At 39.9% G+C, this 25200-nt stretch overlaps 1 protein-coding gene across 1 annotated transcript in view; it reads right to left on the minus strand.

Annotated features, from left to right (window-relative positions):
- The window catches only part of MYLK4 (myosin light chain kinase family, member 4), a 56895-nt gene that overhangs the window by 11802 nt on the left and 19893 nt on the right, over window positions 1–25200 (minus strand). Inside the window, exons 3-6 of the mRNA XM_009885271.1 lie at window positions 13326–13972; window positions 2290–2356; window positions 1342–1804; window positions 457–476 (exon numbers count right to left, since the gene is read on the minus strand). Of these exons, the coding sequence (XP_009883573.1) occupies window positions 457–476; window positions 1342–1804; window positions 2290–2356; window positions 13326–13972 (1197 nt within the window). The remainder of the gene's footprint in view (window positions 1–456; window positions 477–1341; window positions 1805–2289; window positions 2357–13325; window positions 13973–25200) is intronic.

Below are 25200 nucleotides of genomic sequence, written 5' to 3' on the forward strand. Positions count from 1 at the left end.
GGGAAAGAGGAGAGTATTAGTGAAATAGTTGTTGTAGAAGCAAATTAGTTGCGACTAATTACTGCCAGAACAGAAGCCTCTAAGATGGAAGCAAACAGAACCGTGTTATTTCCCATCAGCTGGAATCAGGATGTGGCCCATGAACAACTGCTTTCTGTCAGAGTTACCATGCACGCCTTTTTCCCCCACTAATTACAATCATGAAATCATTCTCTTCTATAGATGTCTCTCTCTGATCATCACTGTAATACCAGTGGAATCAAACGCTTTGCCTTTAGGAGTACTTCCTGTAAGAGCCTTTTTTAGTTTGGCATATGCCATCAGCACTTCTTGCATCTAGCCTGCTCTCTTTGTTGTCATCTTTGATTAGGCCTTCATCATTCACTCGATGCCTACTGCTACCACTACGCTCAAATTGGCAGGTCTGCTCAGTGACTGAACTATAATTTCCTGTACCTTTTTCGCAGCCTTTACACCTGCAAGGACAAAACATGGCATTAGAGCAGGGTACACTTAAAGCAAAGCAAATTTAGAATCATAGGTGAAAAATGCCTACACATGTATTGCATTCAAATAACATTAGAGTATTTTGCTTCATAGTGTAAAATAAACTGTTTTAACATTCACTTTGAGAAATAAAAATGACCCCTAAGTTAATCATGACAGCAAAATGTTTCTCCTTTACTGAAATGCTCGCCTGAGTGCTTCTAAATCTAACATTTGGCTATCAATCTCACCTTTAAAGCGATGGGAGAGCATTGGGATTTCACTCTGTTCATATAGATTGGGATTTCACTCTGTTCCTGAGAGCTTAAACTGGTTTATCCCTGAAGGGCTATATATCAATGCAGCAAAGAAAGAATTAGAGTAAACAAATTTATCAGTTTAATTGCCTGGGCAAAATTTCACAGGTTTATGTTATCACTTAAGTTATTACATTTTTCAATAACTTAATTCCCAATTGGTACATGGCCTAACCTAACCTTACTTTGCTCGTAAGTTATACAATGCTGCAGTATGTAAACATAACAATGGGAGAATTCTCCTCAGAGATGGAGAACAGCCTAACATAATTCCGATGTTCCTAACCTATTTCCCAAGCGAAAAAAACAAAGCACACTGCTAGTACCGTGTACGGTAGATTGTTTGCCTGTCTTTTTTAAGGGTGTAATTTCAGCTTAGAGCCCAGATCAGAGAGATAAACTCATTTTACACGTTTGCATGGGGCTGGATTTTCACTAGTATTTATATTAACCATCCACTTTGACTTGAAACTTGAACTACACATTTTCCTAAAGCATGAGTCTCTTAAGAATGTGCAGAATGAGCTTCAGACCTTACCTTCCCTCTGGTGCCTCTTGATCATGGCTTTGTCCTGCCTCATCTTCATTTTGGGAAGGAGCTGGTGGTTCCTCAACTTCCTTTTCGCTTTTATCAGCATTTCCCTCCCCTTCCTTCTCCCTCTCCTCTTGTCTTTCATCTCCAGACACTTGATGTTCCTCCTTCCTCTCCCCATCTCCTGGGGACTCACTCTCTATCTCCTGCCCAGTTATCCTTCGACAAGCATCGTCAACAGCATCTTCTTGCTGCTTTTCTGTAGTGAATGATTTCTGAACAGAGCTTCTCCTGTAGTTGTAATAGGTTTCGAAAGCCAAGCTTTCTCCTTTGTCCTCTGGCCCTTCAGTATGAAATTTAGGAGGATCCATTTGAAGCAGAACAGAGCTTTCTGTCTCAGCATTTTCCTTGTTGAGCTTATCAACTTCTTCTTCCTGAGAGCAGGACCGGTTCTTCTGGATGGGTTCCTCTGTAAGTAAACAGATTACCAAGGAATCTGTCAGTAATTCTCCGATGGTCAGTAACAATATTAAAGTAGGGTTGCACATTTGGCATTCTGTTGCATTTTGAACTAGGCACTTACTTTCCTCTCCCACTTTTCAAGGTCAGTGTAAATGTCTTCAAAGCAAGAGCAAGCTTTAAAACTGGGATATCATGGGTCACAAACTCTTCCTTTCAGACACAACACTGGAAAACGTTTTTCTCACTCAAATTTATTGTCAGCCAAGTCAAGGCTAATAAACTCCTCATGCAAAGCACTTTTTGAACAGTTTGCCACCATGTGCACAGGCATGCGAAAAGCAAGTTGACATCGCTTGGACAATTCTCAATTAGGCTGATGAGCACACAGGTAACCCAACCAACTTCAGTGCAACTGCTCAGGAGAATAATGGCTATTTCTGTGCAGTTGTACCCTTAGGAAATGGAAAATGATCAGGACAAAAATATTCTAACCTGTTGAATCTGGTGGCTTCTTCTCTTTTGTTCCCGTCTCATTCAAATGTGACTTTTCTTTGATGGCCTGTGGAGAAGGCAATTGACGTATTGGTCAGTGTATACAGTGTTTGTGTTGTACTGTTCCTCATGAAATTGCAGCATGATTTGTCTTAGTCAAATGCAAGTACTCTGTTCTAACACGTTTTTCCTATAAATGATGGTCCTTATTTTAATCACTACCAAGCTGATCAGATTGGTAGCACTGTAAAGCAAGAGAAATTATCTCAGTTGTAATCAACATCGGTGTTGGCATAAACACAACCCAGAAAAGATCAGGATGGAGCCTCAGGGACTGAAAGAAAAAAACATCCAGAAATGAGCTGTTGCCCTGCACTAGCTTTTGCTGTTAAAAACTAGGTTAGTTAAACCAAAGCCAGTAATATTTAATATTCTAGTAAAATGTTCACTAACAGTATTACTGACAGATTTCAAAAACTTTTTTGGTGTTAATCAACACCTGGTAACAGCATTTTTAATGATCCAATAATTTATTACAGGCTGACCAAAACAGTTACCAGGAATCAGAGCATATAAACCATGTCAGCTTCAGAGCTTGCTTTTATCTATGTTTTACAATGTTACAGTGACATCTAGAGGTGCGTTATACCGAGCCAGCTCCTCGTAAAAACTATTACTGTTAGCTTTATGGCTATTTACTCATATTCCTATGCCATTTGCTCAGCATGATTTTTCATCGGCCTCTCCTAGATTTGTAGTAGGACGGTGACCACTGTAAACCATGGTGTCTGCTGTTGCTCGGGGCTCCTTTTCCACCTGCCTTCTTCCTCTCACAGTACTATGAAACTGGCACTATCATTATTAGTAATAGATCCACAGGGTGTGAAAAATGCAGATACCTCCAAACGTTTTCCAGGGAGACTATTTTTGGTCTTTGAGCTACCAGCTGAACCAGTGTAATATATATTTCCACAAAATATACAGGGCCAGGCACTTAATTTTGAGTGTCTTAATCATGCAAGCAGTCCCATGGCTTACTCATGTTGTACTCTGAGTGTGAATCAGTTCTATTACTAAACATTTGTTCTGGTAAGCCCTCTGCATTTTTTATGCTTTTTTTTTAGTTTTGTTTTAATTTCATCAGGCCATATAGAAAACAGGCATGAAATTAAAACAATGTGTACACGCTATAGAGTTCAAGGGAAAGGAAACTCCATGAGAAGCAAAAACAGTTGAGAAAAATGGGAAAGAAAGAAACTGTAACATAAGCAAAAGAACTGAGACTGACAACTATTTGGGATGCAGTTGGTCCCAGGAAGCTGCAAACCGCAAAATGAAAAAGGCCCAAATACAACTAGGTAAGTACCTTTGAAATATAAATTGAAGCCTTGTTCACACAGAACTTAAATATAAATGTCACAGTTCCAGATGAATCACAGGGCATCAACCAATGCTCATTCTGTTTTTTTAATGGTGAAAAGAACTAAAAGAAGTAGGGAAAAGCCTCAGCCTTATTCATTCTGCAATGTGACTGCAATTAGTAATGCAATTGGATTCCTGTAAGTATGTCAACCTCACCATACTGCTGAGGACATCAGCTCTGATCAAATACAGTCAGCTGAGCAAATAAGCAGAGAAACGGCCTCCAAGCTCTTTGATGCATGGGGCCAGCTTTCACTTCTGCATTCAGAATTAATTGCAGGCACACAGAGCTTCCGACTAAATATTGCTGTAGTTTGCAGGTGTGAAATACAGAAGCCAGCTTTTGAAAATCTGGTGGAACACTGGACGATGCCGAATATCTGAAACTGCCAGGGTGTTACATAAATTACTACAGTGTTTATTCAAGCATCGTTTCTGCTCTCTCACATTTTAACAGCAGATGAGGAGCTCATACTAATTTAAACGAGGGAAGAAAAAAAAAAAGAATACAAATGTAATGTTTACTGATGTCCTTCAGAATCTATAAATGCAGCTATTTGTAATAAATATAGGGTCAGTAGTGCACTAGAATAAGAAATAAAAGCAGGAGGACTAGATATTGGACTATGTGTAGACACATGAGTAGTCTATATATGAGCATCCCAGTTGTCTCCTCGTTTTGCTATTTGTAGAAACATGTGACTTCAACTTGTCAAATCTTGACCTGGCAATAAAAACACAAACTCTCATTATTTCTTCCCTGTAAAGGGTGGGATTGCAACAGGTTTTCTGGAGCTGACAGAAGTCACCACATCCCTCCCGGCTGGCTGCACACCATGGGAGGCACAAAGACCTCCCTGTAGTTTGTTGGGGGTACGTGCCCCCACAATGTCTGACCCCAGAAAGTTGAGCCAGCTGCTCCAAGAGCCCAGAGGTTGCGAGCACCACCACGTTCTTCTGAAAATCTCATCCGAAAGGCATGGTGGTTTGTTAACAACTTCCGTCCCACTCAAGTACTCTTCATAACACTCCTCTTCCTTCAGTCTGCTAGCACTGCTTTCTCAAGGGTCTTCTGAACTTAATCCCTTGAACTTCATGGAATTTTATTTATTTATGTATTATTCTTAATGAACTTTGGTGACATGTGACTTTTTTCCAGTCCATAATTTCTAAAGTTATAGGGATCAATATTTCTTAGTGGAAACTATGCCTTCACCTTATTTTTTCCCCCTTCTTTAATGACTTGAATATGCACAATAAGGTTAATGCACTACAGTCATCTTTCTGACTCATACAAGCCAAAAGCTTTCAATCAAGTTTTCATTTTAATTCCACAAAAGGTTAAATACAAAAGGTTGCCTTGTGACCCTGCAAAATATACCAAAGCAAAAAGGTGTCTGTACATACACAAGGGGTATTGTGTCTTAAAAAATACTTTTTCCAGACTTAAACATATTCTTTCATACAGAGTATTGCAAGATCCAAAGTAATAAAGACAGAATAAAAGCCCACGTGATGATAACAGAATAATACAAGATACTCCAGAGGCTAAAACTTCAGTATAGATCAATGGAAAAAACCCCACTTCTGGAAATTATTTAAATTGACTTTAGAAACCTGCAGAAATTAAGCAATAAGCAATTGTATATATAAATATAACATATTTTAACAGAAATTTCAAATGCAGTGAGAAATTAATGTTTTTTATAGACAACTGACTCCTTTTTAATGAGCTGTACTTAGTTAAATTCCTTCTTTATACTGCAGCAGTCCTACCCTTGGAATGTTTTCTCAGCTAACTTTCAAATTCTTTTTATTCACCTAATAAAACTCTTTGATTTTTTTTTTCCTACTGCAAAAATTTTTGTAATGAATGGCCTCACGAAGCAGCCCCGACCTTTTAGTTAGAGGTCCTTTATCACCCCATCACATTTCATTTGATGTCAAGACACTATTCTCAACTTCAGTCAGCAGATACCGAGACACAAAACTTTGCATATGCCTAAACCACATTTCTCACTCGGTGTCTCTTTCTCATGTTCTTAAGATACTTTGCAGAGTTTTATTATGGCAAGATAGCCTGGTTTTGTGTAAGACCTGATCACCATCCATTTATCAACATGATTAAGTTACTTGAGCTTTGTGATGAATTCATTTCACTAACAGCCAGAAACCAGCTATGGGCTTTGCCAGCTGAACACAGTACTGTGGATGCTCCCAGTATCTCCACATTGGTACATAGGAGGATGCACCACATATGACAGAGACCTTGGGGCAACATGTGTGGTGATGCCTCCTGTGCTGTCTCACAAAGCTGGAAACCATCCCCTTCTTCCCTTTTGTGTTTCTCTTAAATACACACGGTGTTTTTTCCCCCCAGCAATGTAAAATATTCAGTGAATGTATTTCTGATACAAACTTATAAATGATACAAAATGTACACATAGGAATTTTGCTTGTACTGGCAGGCAGTACATCTGCTTCTGTGTCATTATTTTTTGCTACACTACACAAACTCTGGCACCTTCAGCCAAAGATTTTGACTCCTCCACAATCTTTATATAGCTCCCTAAACTAGATAAAGAAATCATTCTTAGGTATAAACCAAGCTCAAGTCACAAGTACCTTTTAATCACGCAAGAAAATAGCCTACAGGCCATGAAAATCGTGATTCCCCCACTAGGAAATACAAGAGAATTTCTGTGTGACCTCCTGCCTTGAAAATACATTGGTAATGAGGTAACAACCTCGCACGAAAACGCATACTAAATACTGAAAAATCCCTTGGAATAACACCATCCTAGGTGAGAAGCTGAAAATCAGTGAAACCAAAGCCTTATCCACTCCCCTCTTCAGTTTTTTGACTTCCCACCCGCTGCACTGGAGAAGCAGCGGCTGTCCTGTTTCAAATGGATGCCTCCTCCTGCCAGGCCATGCCTTCTCACAACAGGTAGTCTTACAGTGAAGAGCAGAAGAGGCTTTCACGCAACCAGGCTCCTGACAGAGCCCGTGGCCTCCAGCATGCCACCTGCTATGGTGAAGGCACAGCATACTGCACTAACAGTAACAGGCTGCTTTTAAACATCTTTACTTTTGCCTTGAGGTCCAGTCACTGTCATTTAACAGTCGTCATAAGGGATAAGAGCAGGTTTGGAGGTAGATTTTTTTAACTCCATTGATTGGTATGATTTTAATGTCTCTGGAATACACAGAGGCCTGTAATAATGACCAACAAATCTGAGGCTACCAATCCACCTCCTAATACCAGAGCATTCAGCATTACCTCACTTTGACACACTGCATCTGAAATCAAATCAACCTGTTACTACCCCTTTTGGGTTTCTCACCTGAACAAATCAGGGGCAACATCAGGCAAGCACAACCACTGGTGACTCTGGCTGCTTGTCTTACCAACACATCGGACAGCCTCACGTCTACCCCTTCTCTGTACTGCTCAATGCCCTCGCACATGTGATGACTGACAATGTCCCATGCGCTTCACAGGTGCACTTGTGCTTCACATACACCTTTGCCATAACCCCCAAATTTTCTAGGTGCTCTTCCCCACATTTTCCCCATTACCATTAAATGGCTCATCCTCTAAAGTGGGCTCCACAAGGGACACAGTGAAAAAGGAGGAAAAAAATCCAGCTTGAAAGACGAATCAGTGACAGATCTTTTTAAACACAGGCATAAACCACCCATCTATCAAACTACTCAGGCAATTTTTTGCTACAGTATCAGTTAAGTAGCCTCATTGTTAAGAGAGTATTTCTCAGCTCTACTAATTTATCTAAGCTAAGCATGCCATGATATGAATAGCAAATATCTTCAGAATTCTTGAACAGCCCTTCCTAGGTTGCTTTTGGGAAATCACACTCTTGGGAGATTTCCAAAGGGTTATGAACTTCAGAAATCATCCCCTACAGCTTTGATGACTCACGTTGAATTGGACTCCCGAAATCCAGGTTTCCTAATAACGCACTTCACTTAACAAGAAGGGGGTTTAGATGGAGGGGAAAGACCTGGAATTTCTTTGTTTCCCCTTTATAGACAGACCTCCTGCTGTGGCACCTCACCATGCAGGTAGCACTCAGCAAATGGAATGTGGTGGGACTCTACCCAGGCTCTGCTGGGGCTGTTGCGCAGCCACCCACCACCTCTCCCCCTCACTGGTGCACATGTGTGCAAAACCCAGGGAGCTGCCAGGATGGCTCCAAATTGATCACGTTCCAGAGCGGCTACCCTTGTCATCAAAAGCCAGTGTGGTGGAGACCTTGCATTTAGTTGCAATGGCACTCTCACCAGAGCAGGCATTCAAGTGTGGTACCCTTAATACTGGCAGATGTGTCTGACTTCTGACAGGGGCTGCAAGGGGTCCTCACCTGAAAACGGATTGCATGGCTATGATATCTGATGACAAAAGGTGGATTTTAGATGACTGGAGTGGGTAAAGACCTCTTGCCTCAGCAAACTCCTCCTACCACTGTATCACCTCTTCAAGGAACCTTCTGCTTTTACAGGACTGCTCTCTGATGACCTGTCTTGTCTTACTCTCCTGGACTTACCAGTTATGTCTTCATCATCATGAGGTCTCTCGTCTCTCTAATTTTGCAAAGAAATTCTAACGGATTCCTAAAACAGCTGTAACATGCAGGCGTTAAGGCCATAAGCCATCTGAAGTGGCGTGCAGGTATTTAGAAATCATCTGTGCCTGATTTGATTCCACACATTCCTCAGAGTTGTAGAGAGAGAAAAACCACAACAGTGCCCTGGGCAGAATCATACCCAGGGAATATTGTAGAGCAGACAGCAATTTCAGAGGCTAAATGAAAGCAAAATTAAACAGCATTCTGAATTGGAAGGGTATGAAACACCTATGGCTACCAGTAAGGGGGAAAATGGGGAAAAACAAGATGAAAATATCTTGTCTGGAGAAAACATACCAGTTTTATAGACAGAGAAAGTCAGAGAAAGAATTATAACTCTTTATATTAACTTAATAATAATATATTATAGCTTACTCAACTACTGGAATACCTCTACCAAGGACATATTTAGGCAAAGGCATCAGTCCTGAGGGGAAGAAGAGCATTCCCAAGCATAACAGCAGACAAAGGCACCAACTGGCTGCATTGCCTAAGCAGCAGACAACCCATCTGCTGAGATTCTGCAGAAAGCCTCTACCCTCCAAACCACCAAGGACAGCAGAAACTCTTGCAGACAGATGAAAAAAAAGAAAATCAAACAATTCCTGCCTATTTGGCTGGCATGTGAAAAATACACAGAACATGGCCAATCTGGAGAGAATTCAAATAATGCATAAGGGACCCGTTAGTATTTGTAGGCAAAATGAAGGAATCAGAAGAAGGGTTACAGACTGAGGCTGAATGGATCTTAAAACACAACATGGCAAACAGCAATTTCACTCCTAAAGCAGCCAGTGAGTTGCAATTGCAGTGTGATACCTGCATGGGAGAGACAGAGGGTTCAAAGAGAAAGCCCAGCTCCTGCTGCTGGGGTGTTTTTAGTGTGGGAAACAGCCTCAAACTGGTAATAGTTAATAGTCCTATGGCAAAGCCTGTAGAAATGGCAGGAGACTGAAGTTACAGCAACCTGCAGGCAACTGCAGAAAGTTCAACACCGCTTTACGATGGCAACAAAAGGGATTTTCTGACTCTCCCGGTGAGTATTCACAGGTTAATAGTATAGAATCTCTAAACTGTTTAATTTGGAGGATATAAGTGAAGTATTATTTTACTCCCTTTCTTTATAAGTGCAAGGAATAAGACTGAAAATTGAGTTACAGAGTCATTTTGCAACAGGATTATCACAACCTACTTAAAAAGGTGAATTTGAGGAAAACCTCAAGACTTTTAAAGACCCTTGCTGTAGAACTGCTGATTTCCCTGGGCAGTAGTAGTGAGAAAATAACTTAAAACGACAAGTAATACATGCTACTCCTCTCAGCCATGTGGTGATAGGGTCATGCTGCACTCGGTGGAAAACGGCCGGGAGACATTTGGCAGCACTGACAAAGCATGAAGTGTCTACAGGCTACGCAATATTATAACTCCAACCCAAACCAGAAATAAACTAACCTGTATGAGGCAGTGGAGGTATTTCAGCATGGCAGTAAAAGGCAGGAAAGCAGAAATTTTGCTTCATAGGAGAGTGATCCCTGTATTTTGCAGAGCACAAAAAGTCCCTGTGGAGCCTATGATCTGGAAACTGTTCCAGCTGCTGGTGAAGCCAGCAGAGAGATTACACACCCAGCTGCTTATCATCCCCTCTTTACCTCTCTCCCATTCCCCCTCTTCCATCCCTGTTGTTCTGCCTTTTCCACTGTTCTCTACTTAATCAAGTTGGTAAAACCAGCTAGTTAGGAAAAAATTAAAAACAATCCTACAATTAATAAAGCAAAGAGCAGCACCTCTCTAAAGAGGGAAGGATGGGAAGGCAGGTGATTAAGCAGTATGTAAACAAAATCCACTGCCTTATCCAGATGCATCCATGGCCCCCTATGGCATCATCTACTAGTAAATAAGAATGACTGCATTATTTTGCGGAACCAGGCTGGGGACAGCCAAGTATTTGTCAGACAGCTCAGCCATTAGAACTAAGAGGCAGCATTTGCTTGTAGTTAGGGCAGGGTGGATGACAAATAGGCACATCATCCAAAATACCCAACCATCTCCAGCAGCACACAAAAGAGGATACTGTCCTTCCAAATTAGCTGTAGTGAATGGATGACCTTGCTCACAGCCATAAGGAAACAGAATAGGACTATGTATGTCTAAAGTGATTGCAGAGTTGCTCAGTGTTGCCATACGGAGTTCTCCTCGGATAAAACAGATGTTGGTTTTACTGCCTGGCAGGCAGCACTTCTGCAGCATCAGCATTGTTCAAAATTGTCGTCAGGTGGGGACTAGATAAGTGATAAGGACGGTGTTTAAAGAAGCAAGGATTGATTTCTGCATAATCAGGTAGGTTTGTTCATTGCTATGCCACCAGGTATCAGTGGCACATTTCAGGTGTAGAACTCTGCAAGGGTGAGATCCCCTATTTCTCTATTCCTTTGCTTTTCTTTTTGCTTTTGTCACAGCAATTTAAAACCTCACTTGTAAATCCAGCTTGAATACGTGGCAGGCAGACCCACATGCAACCAACTTCACAGTGTCTCATGGACCAGTCTTTTCACTAGCTTGCTCAGAGATGCTGTTCCTACCCCTCAGGCAGAGGTGAGTCTGCCCTGAATGCTGGTTAATACTGGCTCCTACTAAACTGACAGCCAAGCTCAGCAGTCTCTGCTAAAGGGTATCATACCATATTCTATTATTCTTAATGCAGGGCTGAATTCAAGTCTGTTTTTACTTAAACCCAAGATGACTAAGTGTTTACTAAAGCCAGCTGTTGTTCACAGGATAGCTTGATAATTTTATGATGGTGCTTTACTAATAAATCAAACACACAGAGAGGAAGGTAATGACAAGCTAACATATGTATGCTATCTCATAAAACAAACAAAATATTAACGATGTAATAATATCACCAGCATGATTCCAGATATGCTCGTGCCGCCTTGCCGAAGCCCTCCTGCTACACAAGCTCCTACCAAGTCCACTCAGCATCGCCGAGAATCTGCCTAAACAAAAATGAATCAGTGAAGGGATTAAAAATGGAGCTGCTGTTGGGAAAAGACAGAGACTCCGCTCACCCCTCTCCTCTTTGGGTCTTTGTCAGTAGGCTGCCTCTGTTTCCACCATGTTCAAGCCCCCTACCCTCTGCTTCCAGGCCCTTTGCAGCTTTGACCTCTCCACTAGGCATCTGCGTCTCTGCTATCCTGGCTCCCCTCTGGCCTGCCAGGAGCACGACCACCTCCTCTGACCTGCCCCTTCCACTACACCCACTGGCTCCCCTAAACTCACCAGCAAAACCCACACAGTCCCCTCCTTTCTCTTACGTTGTATTTTTAGTGCAGAGAGCCTCGCACCTACCTGGGCCTCCAGGAGCTGCCAGTTCATTAACATCCCAGGCCTGATTCAGTTTATATTTATAACTACTTTAGATGAATATGTAATTTCACCAAGACAAGTAGAGCTCTGCCACAAACTGCAGTGATCACAGCACTGCAGAGATGGCCTGTAGGTCTCACTACAATGGGGCTTTTACAACAGATGTTTTCATTGATATTTTTAAAAGTAAAAGAAGCCCTAAACTCAGATGCTCAAAATAACTAATCTTTTCTCATCAAAGTAATGGTATAAAAGAAGAAAACTTCTCTTTTGTTAAAAATCCTTTACTGAAACCAGCCCAACATGGTGTTCAAGAAGGGCCTGTAAAAACCACTTTTATTATTGGTCTCCTTTGGCAGGGCAGCAACTTTTCCCTTCAGTTAATGATGCTCTGGAAACAAGGCTGCACATTTTATATCATTACATAGAGACAGATCAGCCAGTACAGCTGACAGAGCTTTACAAGATGCTCCTCTGCTGCTACTCAGCACTGAATGCTATTTTTATAATTTCCTACGATGGCTCAAACGCTTCTTGCCTACCTGAGAAATGAGGCTGCCTAAGAGTAACCAAACTGAAAAGCACCTGGTTTGCTGACAAGACCAGTCTGAGTAATAGTGGGTGCTTCTTTTTTCAAGGAATGCCATTTCCAATAACACCTTCACACCTGCTCAAAAACTTTAGAAAAAAAACCTCAAGAATTAGTCTTAAAATGTATCAAAAAGTAAAGCTTGTATGTGACTTTTTTGAAGGTAAAACAAAAGCAGAAAAGAATATGAAAGGCAACCTTTTTGGTTCATTGTAGGTTAATTAAATATCAATGCACTTTGTCAGAAGGAATTCCTTAATTTTCTAATGCTACTGGGCTTCTTTACCAAACAAAGAATAGTTAAATTGCCTTACAGAAGCCTATTATGATCAACGGAGCCTTTCAAGAGATTTTTGTGGTCTTTTAATCTGACCTGTAAAGAACATGACAAAACTCTCGTTACAGTGACACAGGCATTTTTTTCCCCTGAGGAAGTTTACACAAGCCACAGCTCCAGTTACGGTAACCCTACCTCAGATCCCAGTTTAGAAGTCCCCCTCTCCCCACTGATGTCAGCAGAAATACCAGATTGGAACAGCACACTTAAGTTGTTTTTTGACATAAGGGACATATATGTGTACATGCCCTGACCCAGAAAGGATTTTTACCAGTTTCGCTAAGCTCTAGACCCCATTGCATATAACATGACTACTACAACTTGATTCCCCCAGCTAATTATAAATCCAGAGAAGATCACAGTAAAATGTGTAGCCAGGACCCAAGCCTCCTGAAGTCTGTGACAACCTTTGTCACCCATGGCAGTGAACCCTAGTTATGTTTTACAACTGCAAGGAAATAATTAGAAAAAAAATGAAGGTATTTATCACTCAGTAGATTTTCTATATCTTTTCCACTGGAACTTGCTCAGTTTGTTCTAATAGTTTTCATTTTTAGAGCATATTGGTTGTTCTCTCTTAAATGCTAATGAAATGAAAAAGCTAAGCATATAGCAGAACATATCTGTAGCTTGCAATGATTCCTGACAAGACAAAACACAAACCTGGGCTCACCTTTTCACTTTTCTTCTTGAGCAGGGCATCAGCTGTTTTCTTCGAGAAAATCTGCATGCTAAAAAGATGTCCAGCTTCTTTTGTATAATCACCCGCCTTGCAAAGCTTACGTTTTTGAACATGGTGCTTTACACTTGAATTATGAATGACTAATGTTTTAACCTTCTCAACCAGAGGCCCTACAAGCTTCTGTAGTCCAGAAACACTTTGTTCCAGTCCATCTAGTCTTTTAACCTGCCACTCTGCATTCCTGTTTATATCAGAAAGAGATTTTTGCATTTTAACGCAAAGCCTCTTCATTTCATTACTTCTCAGATTTTTGTTTCTTTCCATCCTTGGTCCAGGTTCAGATCTTTCTGCCTTTACAATCTTAATGTCTTTTTCAATGCAACAGATTTCTTGGGAAACGCTGTTAAGCTTCTTAAGGACATTGTCTTGCAGAGTCAACAGCTTATCTATTTTCTGCTCAAGGAAGGCAAACTTCATATCCATGATGTTAAAACTTTCAGATGTGCTGACATCACTGCTTGCAACATGAAGAATTTTGGGGGGTTCCATTCCATTATCAGGCCCTTGGTTTTGCAAAGCCTGCTGGATGTGGTCATTTTGCTGGTTTGGGTAGGGGAAGGAAATGCTCTGATGATCAGCTGCTTGAGGACAATATCAGTTGCAAAGGCTTCCCATCCAGACTACTCAGATATACAGCCAAGTTTGGCAACTCCAGCCCAAATAATTTATAAACTACTCTCATACATTTGACTAAAACAGAGGAAAGAGACATCCAAATTATTTAGGAAGAAAAATGCCTTTGATCCATTCTTTATATATATACATCTGTTTCCAAATGAAGGGAATATAGAGATGCGCATCCTAAATGCACTCGGTTCAGTGACATCAGCCCTAGCAGGGACTAGAACTATTTGCACTCCAATGGAATTTGACAGCAAAAAGGCTACGCGATACGTGAGAAGTCTCTAAGGGTAGAGACACTTTGGCAGTGGTGTTGTTGCTTTTCAAAAGCCTAGTATGTAACGTGATCCCTGCTCTGAAGAGAATAAGGGTCCTTCCAGGGACCTTAAATGTGGTTGCTTGAAATTACTATGTCTTAAGGTGAGCTTTTCACATGAAAACCTCTATTGCTTGAAAAGTCTGTTACGTCAGGCAGGAAATCAATAGAGTTGTTAAAAACCAAATACATTAAAGAAGGTAAAAGAAGGAGATGCAGGTATTTGAAAAAATCAGAACCCCTTTCTCTACCCTGTATTTCAGCTATCACATAGCTAGCTCTTATACACATTTAATTCCCTTCATAGCCAGTATCTTAATTTACTTCTGTATTAATCGAGACTGTACTAATTTGCCACAAATGAAAAAGCTTTGATGTTTTACTATCATCTAGTCACACAAATTCCAAAATACGACGTTTGATAGAAAGACTTAGTTCTTTGCTTTGTTTGCCTGCCAGTAAAGGTCTCAAAACCAGTGACTAGTATTCATAACTTGAACAGTTTGTTTAAGTTTTGCTTTTGCAAAGACCTTCATTTCTTTCAGGAAGACAACATTGGACAAAGAAGAAACATTGTGACTGGGAATAGGATTCCCCTAGGTGCAGGTTTGAATTGTTGCACATTTTTCATGTTGGTTAGAAAAATAAAAACAGAATTAAAAAGAAAGAATACACCCAGAACTTCTCAAGTCAACTATATTCCACATGAACAAGAAGCAAATCTGCATGGATCACCTTGATAGAGAAAGGCTGCCTCTGATATACAAAGAAAAGGCTACCTTGGACAAATGACTGTCATAGACTGACCACACATAGGTCAGTCTGCACTTGAGTTGTACCTCTTATAGAAATCAACACGTAAAGTCAGCCAGCTGGTTGGAAAACAGCCAGACTGCTGCCCTACTCAAAGGATCAAGAGCTTCTTTAGTGCTCCCAGGGAATTACTTCTTTTGCCAACCACAGTTTCTCCATCCTTTAAATGGGAAGTATGAGGGATAATTAGGTAAAGCACATAGCAAGTTCTGAATATCTAACACACTAAACAGCCTTTCAAAATTGCATCTGTTCACTAAACAAAGAATATAAAAGGTCTTCTCTTTATTTTTAGCTGCCAAAGATGTCTTTTAGAGTCAATCACAGCTGAAGTTTTCAAAAGTTTCCAAAGGCATTCTCCCACAGTCATTTATAAATCAACACATAGTCAGTGCTGATAAGCTAATTCAGGAACTTGTACTCTGGTTACCACAGGTTAATAAAAGAAAAAAGTTCCTAGGTACATTTGTCATCTTCTGAGAGCAGCATGTTACTGTGAGTGAAAGGTGAACTGTGTCCATGCATGGCCCTAAAACATGGATAAGAAATCTCTTGTATCTCTTCTTTACATAACAGACATTACCAAGAGGTGACCACCATGTGTTATTGTTCATAGCATATTCACTGAGTGGATTGAGAAGGTTAAATGATTTTAAAATAGGAAACAGGATAGGTAATAATAATAATAAAAAAAAAAAAAGACAGAGTTTAGGGATCCCTATTTAATGGAAAGTATAATATACAGGACAGAAGCTAAACAAAGAAAAGAATACCAAAGCAAAGAACATCACATCAGTTCCAGCAGAGAGCAATCATGTTTGAACCCCTTTGCCTTCTTCCGTTCATCTCTGTTAGAAACCTAAACTAAACCCTCCTGACAGTTTCCCATCTGCAGAAGCTCCCGGTAGACACAAACTTCCAGGAGAGGTGTTTGCATGTCTGTAAAATGGCCAGGTTTGAAAAGCCATTTATATCGGATGAAACATCCCTGCAGGATTTCACGGTGAGCTTCCCCTCTGTCCCCCACAACCCCTGCACAAAAAAAGGTTAAAAGTTTATTAGACGTTGCCACCCATCCAGCTTGGACTCCTCCTCTGGGGGATTTCATAGGCAAAGCCTGTCAGCTACAAGGATCCTCTCCAAAAGGAACATTATTTTGTATAAGGAAATGATTAAAAAAAAAGGACATACAGATAGTAATGGTAAAATCATGTGTTATATTAGTGTGCACAGCCACATATGTTAAAAATTTAAATCCCTCCTAACAGTTGCCCAGGGAAACGTTATGTGAAATACCTCAAACCAATACTATAAACACTAATAAAAATTTTAAGCTCTGTGAGGCAAGATCCTATTATCAAGTATCATCTGTAAAGTCTTATTGATTTAATATTATGCCATGACATACAAAAATGCCAGACACTTTTCAAATGTAGAAAGAAAACTATAAAAATGCTTCATTAAAAACTCATCAGTATGTGTTAGCAGTTCTGTCTGAAGCTGAAGTGAACTGGAAGAGAGAACTGCTGTGTGGTGGCTAAAGAAGAGGAATAAATGAAAGAAAGCTAACATTGACTGCTTTCTGGGCTCAGAAAGCTCTTCCACTAACTTCTTCACAGCAGGGAATCTGTGATCCCTGCCTCTTCCTCTGTAAACTGGAAATAATCTTAGATATTCAGACACCTTTTAAGAGTTCAGTGAGACTTAGTTACTTAAGGGAAAGACTTTTGTAAAAAATAGTAGTATTTAAAGTGTTTGAACATTTCTTTCTTTGCGCAGTGGATTATTACCACAGCTACTTTATGAAGTTCAATAATATTATATGTATTATATGTATATGAGGTATTTTAATAACCAAATACCTGAATGCACTTTTCCTAGTCACTGAAAGAACCTCTTAGCAACTTTACCTATCATTAATGCTCAAAATAAGCCCATGTAACACCTTTCTTATTTTCATTTCAATTTTAGTGATGACTGGTCATTGGATTTGCCCAGCACCAAAACTGCTAAGAAGTCTATTGGAAATTAAGGGTATGAGCTGCAGCAATGGTTACCCTTCGCAAACTGAAAACAAAGAAACACAATGGACAGAACTACTGTAGAAAGAAAACAATTCCACTAGTTTTGAAGATGACAGAATTCCCCGTATGCTTAACATTGCCTAATATTACACTTCAGTATATTAACATTAGGCCACTGCACCATGGTAGTGACAATATCAGTCCAAAGGCTGACACGGAAGCCTGGGGATTTTTGCACACAGGTGTAACAAACACCTGCACTATATAACATAGTGCTAATCAACTGTGAAAATAGATAGTATTTAATAATCTGCCAATTTCTTTCATACAATTGCTGTTCCGTTGATGTTGGATTCTTTTAAGTGGCTTTTATATAAAAAAATAACCTGTATTTCTTTTTTATTTCAAGTTCAGTTGAAAAAGGCCTTAAAGCATCATGAGTAAGTTTCAAAGTATAGAGGCATCTAAAATTTGGAAGACATAGCAATGAAATAGCAATGGATAAGTTGCTGCTACTGCAACTTTCACATTTTTAGCATGTCTGCAGACACGATACAATGAGTCTGTAAGAGATGTGATAAAAATTCATACTTTGTATAGACATAGATAAAGGGGCAAAAGGTGAAGATTAGACAGGCTGGAGAAAGTAAAGTCTTCCTTTTGCTTTCTCTCTTGAGCTCAAACTGTGGTCAGTGTTATTTTCTCTGCATACACAAATATGAAAAGCTGGCTAGCATTACGAAATTATCACAGACAAGTCTGTTTGCTACCCCAGCTTCGTTAGCTGTCTGCTTCTGAACAGCGAGCCTCCAGTTCAGAGATGCCTAGACCAAGCTTTTAGCGCGTTCTGACCCAAAGCCTGTAAAGGACAGGAGGACCGCAAGTTCCACAGCACTTGGATGTCAGTCTCATAGCTACTAGAGAAAAACATCTTTAAAAAAATTATCATAGCCCAAAACATCCAAACAGTCTCTAATCAGCAAAAAGAGGTAATACTTGCCTTTTTTTTTTTTTCTAGTTTCATGTGATAAGTTATCAGTGTAAAGAAAGCCTGCTTTCTACTTAGTTGTGCACTTAGTTTTCGCCAGCTCTTGGTCCTCTGATCGTCCTGCTGAGATGTTAACTACCCTGCCATACCTGATCTTCTTCTACTGGACACAGGTTAAAAGGAGTTTTCCTCCCCCTCCCCGCTGTTTTAGCCTGAGTCTTTTCAATTTAGTTCAGTTCAGTTCTTCATATTTCCTAACCATTAAAGGCCCAGACAGAGCACCTCGTAAATTTATGGCTGCTGGCATCAAAAATTATAAACAAGAGCACAAGTGGAAATGTTTGAGTCGCAGAGTCTTATTCCAACTTTCTTGGGCTGTAAGCCATGCACTGGGCTATGCTGCATTTTGTGGAAGACTGCTATCACTGAACCTTATCTGGAGATCACGGTACCATGTTCATCAATCTTGAGCCATTCTAGACAAGATATCTCCAAAACTCCCAAGTCCAGTTTGATATTTTACTGCTGTGAAGGCTTGGGGTGTTTTTCCCCAAAAATAACATGGGGACGCCTGCCATGCATGAGTTTGCAGCACGTGTATGACGCACGCTCCACATTCCAGCCATTGCTCATTCATATGTGTAAGCAGCATATGCTCTCCTGACATTTCTGTACCTACGTCCTGGCAAGGATCAGGTTTGCACAGGGTATATATTAAGGGCAGAGGGAGTAAGTGTGAACAATTAGCTCAGACTTACAAACTGTAATTTACACCAGGCCACTGTGACCTCCATCTTTGGAAAAAAAAAAGACGTTATAAAACAACCTTCCTTGATCACTCAGAGGCACATTATATGAAATTTTATGCAATCTAGGTAAGAGTAGATAGGGCATGATGTATTTCAAGTTATATCTATACTGAATCTTCCTGCACATTTATTACTAAAATAGTGGGAAGATCTGGAGGAAAGTCAGCTGTCTTTATGCAGCTAAAAGACAATGTGGAGCAAATACAGTTCTTGAACTTCTATGAAAGTTTGTCTCATACATTGAGTTTATTCTTAAAAACTTCCAGTGCTGGAACTTACATAAATTCTCTAAGCAACCTGACACAGTGCTGACAATTTTTCTCTGTTGGAGGGTTTTCCTAAAGCACAATCTAAATTTCCATCAGTGAAATTGAAGTTGATTTCTGCTTGTCCTATCCATGGATAACAACATCAGTTTATTCTCTTCTCCTTTGCAGATACCTTTTATGTATTTGAAGTTTATTGTTGCATCTCCCTCTCAGTGTTCTCTTGTGTATATACTTATATTGCACACAAAAATATATTACAATTTTCTAGAAGTTATCAGTATTGAGAAAAAAAGGGGAAATTTTTTCTTTAATAATTTTCTGAAGAAGTTGCATTCCTATATGAAAATAAATTAAAGATACTATGTGTGTGTCTGTGCACATACAATAAATTCCTTTTTGTTAAAATGGTACAAGTCAACATGATATGCTGTATCTCCCAGAAAACAATGTAAGATTTGTCTTTCCTTTGAACATATTGATTTCCTCTTCTATTAAAAAAAAATCTCAAATCCCTAAAACAAATCTCAGGACAGATAAAAGAAAAATATCAATTCAGAAACATACAGCAGAAGTCAACTTTTCAGAAACTCAGATAATAAAATTATCTACTGTTTTATAATTTCACTACTTAAATTAAGACCTTTGTAAGGTTATTCTTATCCACTACTCTAACTTTTCTGCTGACTTTTTATTTATTTTCATTCCTTTCAGTGTCTATTTTGTGCCTTATATATCCCTGCCCGATATATCTGGAACTTCCATGCTGCTCTTCCTTCCTTGAAAATTAATTAATCTTGACCACTTTCTTGTCTCCAACTTTTATCCTATGGTTGATCTGTATTCATCCACTTAATGAAAACTCAGTCATAAACTAAGAAAGAGTAGGGAATATACGTTAGCCTACTTTTATGAAATTCTACTTCAAATTCATCATTCTAATGCTGTATCTTTTACAAATAAGCAAAAAAAAAAATCTTTTTCTGAAACTCTCATCAAGGGAGATGCAGATTTTGTTCTCTGATTATGGCAACAGAAATACACATTTTGTGGCTGGACTGGCCATAGGACCTAGCAGAGAGGTTCCAAGAATATCTTTTATAAATCTGAATCATCAGTTGTGTTTTACAGATAAATTATGCCTTTGTATTTTTCCCCATTGTGATAGTGGTCATAAACTATAGACATCCCTAGCAAAGGCAGCTGCCTCCTTTAATCAATTGCAAATAAGGTGTTTTGAAGAAGACCTTTATATCATTTACAGAATATTTCTGTCGAAATCTCAGTAAAATTCCAATCTCAATAAGCCTCAAAGAAGAAACAACTTTAGACTACGGGGATCAGCAGAGCCACTGTCTAAAATATTCAAGGATTGCTATATGGTAGTCACGAAGCAGAAAAAGTACTGTATATGGTAGTGCACAAGTGAGCACTAAAGCATGCCTGCTCTTTCTCTGGTACACAACAACAGCTCCCTGAGAAACCATATAAGCTTACAGCTGCTCAGTTCTGAAACAGATTAGAAAGCAAGCATGAAAGCTATGAACCAGATTCAGAAAGTCATGCTGTTTACTGAAAGTTCCCAGATGTCCATGATGGTAGAACAGGAAAACCATTCTCTTCCCCCTCCCCTCCTCCCTCCCACCCCTCCCAACCAAAAAAGATACATCAACACTGATCGGGGAATTTATCCAAAATGATACATTTCTACAAACAGCAGTCATGTTGCACTCTTTCACCGTGGGGGCTGAAATAACTGTATGTCTAAGATTAAGTGACATACTATGTCATAAGTGATATACCTTTATGGCTCCCCTGGGGTCTGCCCAAAACATTAGTCTGGAACTCTGCTTAAGGTCAGAAAAGGAAACAGCTTTACACAGGGCAGGAGCATACAGCAAGAAAAGTCTGGCACTGAACTTCATGAGGTAGGACTAGGGAATTTACTGCTCCACAGGCGCTCTGCATACAACTACTCTACGACCTGTTAATTAATTATGAATTCTGACTTCCTTTACTATAATGACCCTGGTAACTAAGTATCCTGGAGATACCCTAGCGATAAATCATGAGAGCAAGTCCCCGAAACAAACTACAGAGACATCCTGGTTACAGTTCAGTGATCAATCTGCAGATGGCCTTTTAGATACACTACCACCTTCAAATTTTGAGCCTCTCTGTAACGTTCATATGAGCACTTTTTGCAGAAAAAAGAAAAAAGCTAATTGAGCTGTATATCTGGCTGTAGAAAATATCTAGATCTTTGAAGACGAAACACATAATGGGAGACACTACCCATGTTCTGGGGGTGATATTCCTCGTACTCTGGGGCTCTGCTGATCCCTTTCATGTGGAAAAGCATTTGCACAGGAGAAGTAAACCACTGCAAGTTGCACAGTGCAGTGTTTGTTCAGGTCAAGCACAACCCATTCACACATGGTGTCCCACTGTTAACGGGATTCTTGGGGTGAATAAGAACGGCACAGTGAAAAGCCACCATAATCAGCATCTGCCTGCTTAGCAACTGAAGCTGAAGTTCAAAGCACTTCACTGTCAAAGCACACGATGTTCTTTCACTGAAGGTTAGTCTCCACTATCACCATCTTCCGCCGTCAAGGTATCACATCAAGAGTCTCACCTCGGCTTAGCTGTCCCCATTTTACTATACTAAAACCGAAACAAACCTCAAAACCCACTTTCTTAAGGCTGAAAAATACTATGTGATAAATTACCCATTAATAGGCTAAAACTCTATTTCCAGGAAGCCTGTTTAAAGGAAAATTCCTGACTTTCTGAGGCTAAAGCAGAGGTGTCATAACTCTGAAACAGAGCAATGAAAGAAGTACTGTCTCCAGGTGCAGCAGGAGCTGTACCTCATTTCATCTGCTGGGTAGACTGGTTAAAATCTTTGGGTGCAATCCAAAACTTTCTGGCAGCTAGCATCCTGTATTAAAATTTATAAACCACGAAAGGCCTTTTCTTACAAAAAAGTTAATTCAGGATGGATAGGCTGAAACGACTTGAAAGGGACAGTCATCAGAAGTGGTTATATGGAAAACTGGATGTAAGTAACACCTTTTGCTCCATCAGAACATACTAAAAATACAGCAAATGTAATTTCAGTGGGAAAGGGAAACTGTATTGATTAAAAGATCCTTAAAAGAGCCATGGAGAAGAGCCCAAAAGCTGCCTGGCCTGTTGAGAGGTAAAAGTTTTACAAAGATATATTATCTTCTCCAGAAGAAACATACTGATAGCTCAGCTTCCTTCAAGCAAAGCTTACCTACTGTTCATCCCACGATATCAAAGCCCTGGTCAGAAACCGTGGACATCCTCTGTGGTGACTGCCCATCCAACAGGCAGTATCAACTGAAAGAGCAGTCGAGACCCGTGAGAGTCTCAGGCTGTCACTCTGTGATCAGCTAGCTTTATGAAACTAACAGCTAAAAAGCAAAGGCATTTATCTCCAAATTCATTATGAGTTAACCTATTTTCTCTGCTGCAAGAACACTGCAAAGATAACAACACCCAGGCTAGTGAAGATCCCAGTGTGGCAACAAGGGGAATGTAGTGCTCAATTAGTACTGATTCATTTTCACCTGTGGTGGTTCGTTCCCTGCTGCCTTCTACTGTGAGACTGGCTACAGGAATCCAGAAGTGGGAAGAAGGGTTTTGGGATATTTGCATGTTTATTTTTTAAAAATACCGGTAAACACTCTGCACAACTACTATTAGCCTATTTCTGCATCATATACTCACTACAAATTATTTTATCCTGCTCCACTGCTAAGGCACTGCACCAAACCCAGGAATCCACTCATTCTGTAGGTGAGCCAGGGCATTGGCTATTTATCCAGGCAGGCTCTGCTGACGTAAACATTTTTTTACCAGTATGACTGCAACCAGAGTTGGAATTAAACAGGCATTAACAAAGTAAATCAGCACAAAAAGCTGCATGCAAAAAATACTTTGACACATCTCTTCTTCTTCTTGAAAGTCTAGTGTCAAAAAAAGTGAAATAAATGGCACAGTCAGAATCCAGACCTGTGTAGAAGAAGGGAAAGCACCGTGAAATGCATATACTAGAGACCAGTGCTAGGGAAGGGGTAATTTGAGCTGATTTTATTTGTAGGGTTTTACTAATTCTGGTGAATATTTGTTGATAATTCAATAGATTGTAACTTGCGCCTGGCAAGTTTCCATAGCATACCTTTATGCTTTAGGGATGCAGAATTCAAAGGAAAGGTGTTACCTAAAATTTAACTTTTAAGCTATACTAAAAAGCCCTAACATCCAGGAAGTTGAGTATTAACATTTTTCTCTCCTTTGATCTGTGTGTTTTATACCAATACAAATAGCCCATTCTGCTCAATTTCATATGACAGAATGAATGAACAGGAGGTAAATAAAGGTCAGAGAAATCTTCCTCCCTGTCTTCCTGTTTTGTCCAGGGTACACGGGCTAATACCATTTTGTGTTGGTGGACATTCTCAGTGACAGAAATGCCTTTTAGCTACATGTCTTCTCTTGCAGCTATTTTCTTCCACCTAGAGCATTAATTCCAAGACGAAACATGGCAAGTTCTCAGCCTTATAGCTGAACTTTGAAAGCCATCACAATCACCACCTATTTTTGTCTCCTTTAACCCCCACGTGTTCCAACTAAACGATCATTCTAGATGCCCAGCCACCTGTCTGTAAAGATTAGCCACAATCAGTGCCCAACCAATGACATTCGGGAAATGGACAATATCAACAGCCATTACAAAGATTCTGTGTGGCACTTCAGTTTTCAATTACCTGATGAGATCTAAAAGGTAACATGGTAGCAGGCAGGACACTAATATATCAAGCAAGCTGAGATTCACCAAATATAGTGAATATAATAAAGCCTTTTTGTTTTAATTTGTCAAGCTTTAATAGTTCAGCTTGAAACTTCAAAAAATTAACATCAGTCTTGGTCTTAATGTTGTGAGAAATTTCAAATTAAATTATTTCCAATAAAAAAGGAAAAAAAGACATTTTGTGTGTGCTAAATATATTGTTATCACCTCTTACACAAAAGCTGGGGAGAGGACTCTTGCTGATAATTACTTGCCTTTGCTGACTGAATAAAAAAAAAGGTCAGATCTCACCAACTTGTAAGGCTCTTATGCCGGAGATTTCATAGAGTCTTTTCATAGCTAAATGCAAGCTGCATGGAGCTCGCTTTCCTGGAGGCCATTCAGTCCAGGGAGGACTTTCTTTGCAGATGCAGGGAGTGTGGGCAGGATTTACCTTGCAGCTGCTTCTCTCACCTTCAAGAGTGGCAGTGGCACTGGCAGATGTACCCCTGCACACTGACATCTTTTCTCTCATGACACCCTTCAGGCAGTTTAGAATCGGTGAAGAAACTGTTTAAATGGAGCGGAGTGAGTAATGCAAGGAAGGATGCACTCAATGGGAAGAAACAAAAGTCCTGAGAATCAAGTTGTTGTAAACAGCCTCCTGTTTACCATCCAGCAGGGTCCCCAAAAAAGTAGTATGTGACCAGATGTTAGGACAGTCCCTAAGAATTGGTGGAGAAACTGAGGCTGCATATTTGCCATTTTTCAACTTCTCAGTGCTTTTCTTGGGAAGTAGTTCCCTTTAAGGCAGGCCAGGAGTAAAATAACAGCTGCATGGTTCAGTAAAGATGAGCTAAGTTTTATTTCATAGAAAACCTGCAGGGGAACTGCTTTCAGAGGTCAGTTTGGGCATCTGATGAGCACCAAAAAAAAAAAAGACACACAGTTGGATTATAATGCCTATAACTGAAACACTATTTCCCTACCTTAATGTGCAGGCTGAGTAAAATCATGTAACATTTAAAGTGCTTGGCCTTTGGGCCAACTGCCTAAGCAAAAAGATCGCTTCCTTTGGCAAGCCGTAGCTTATCCCAGACAGAAGTTTCTTTTCATAGAAATTTTATCAACATGTAATGCTGGATAA

This window comes from Charadrius vociferus, unplaced genomic scaffold, assembly GCF_000708025.1.
Source record: "Charadrius vociferus isolate BGI_N301 unplaced genomic scaffold, ASM70802v2 scaffold565, whole genome shotgun sequence".
Classification (NCBI taxonomy): Eukaryota; Metazoa; Chordata; class Aves; order Charadriiformes; family Charadriidae; genus Charadrius; species Charadrius vociferus.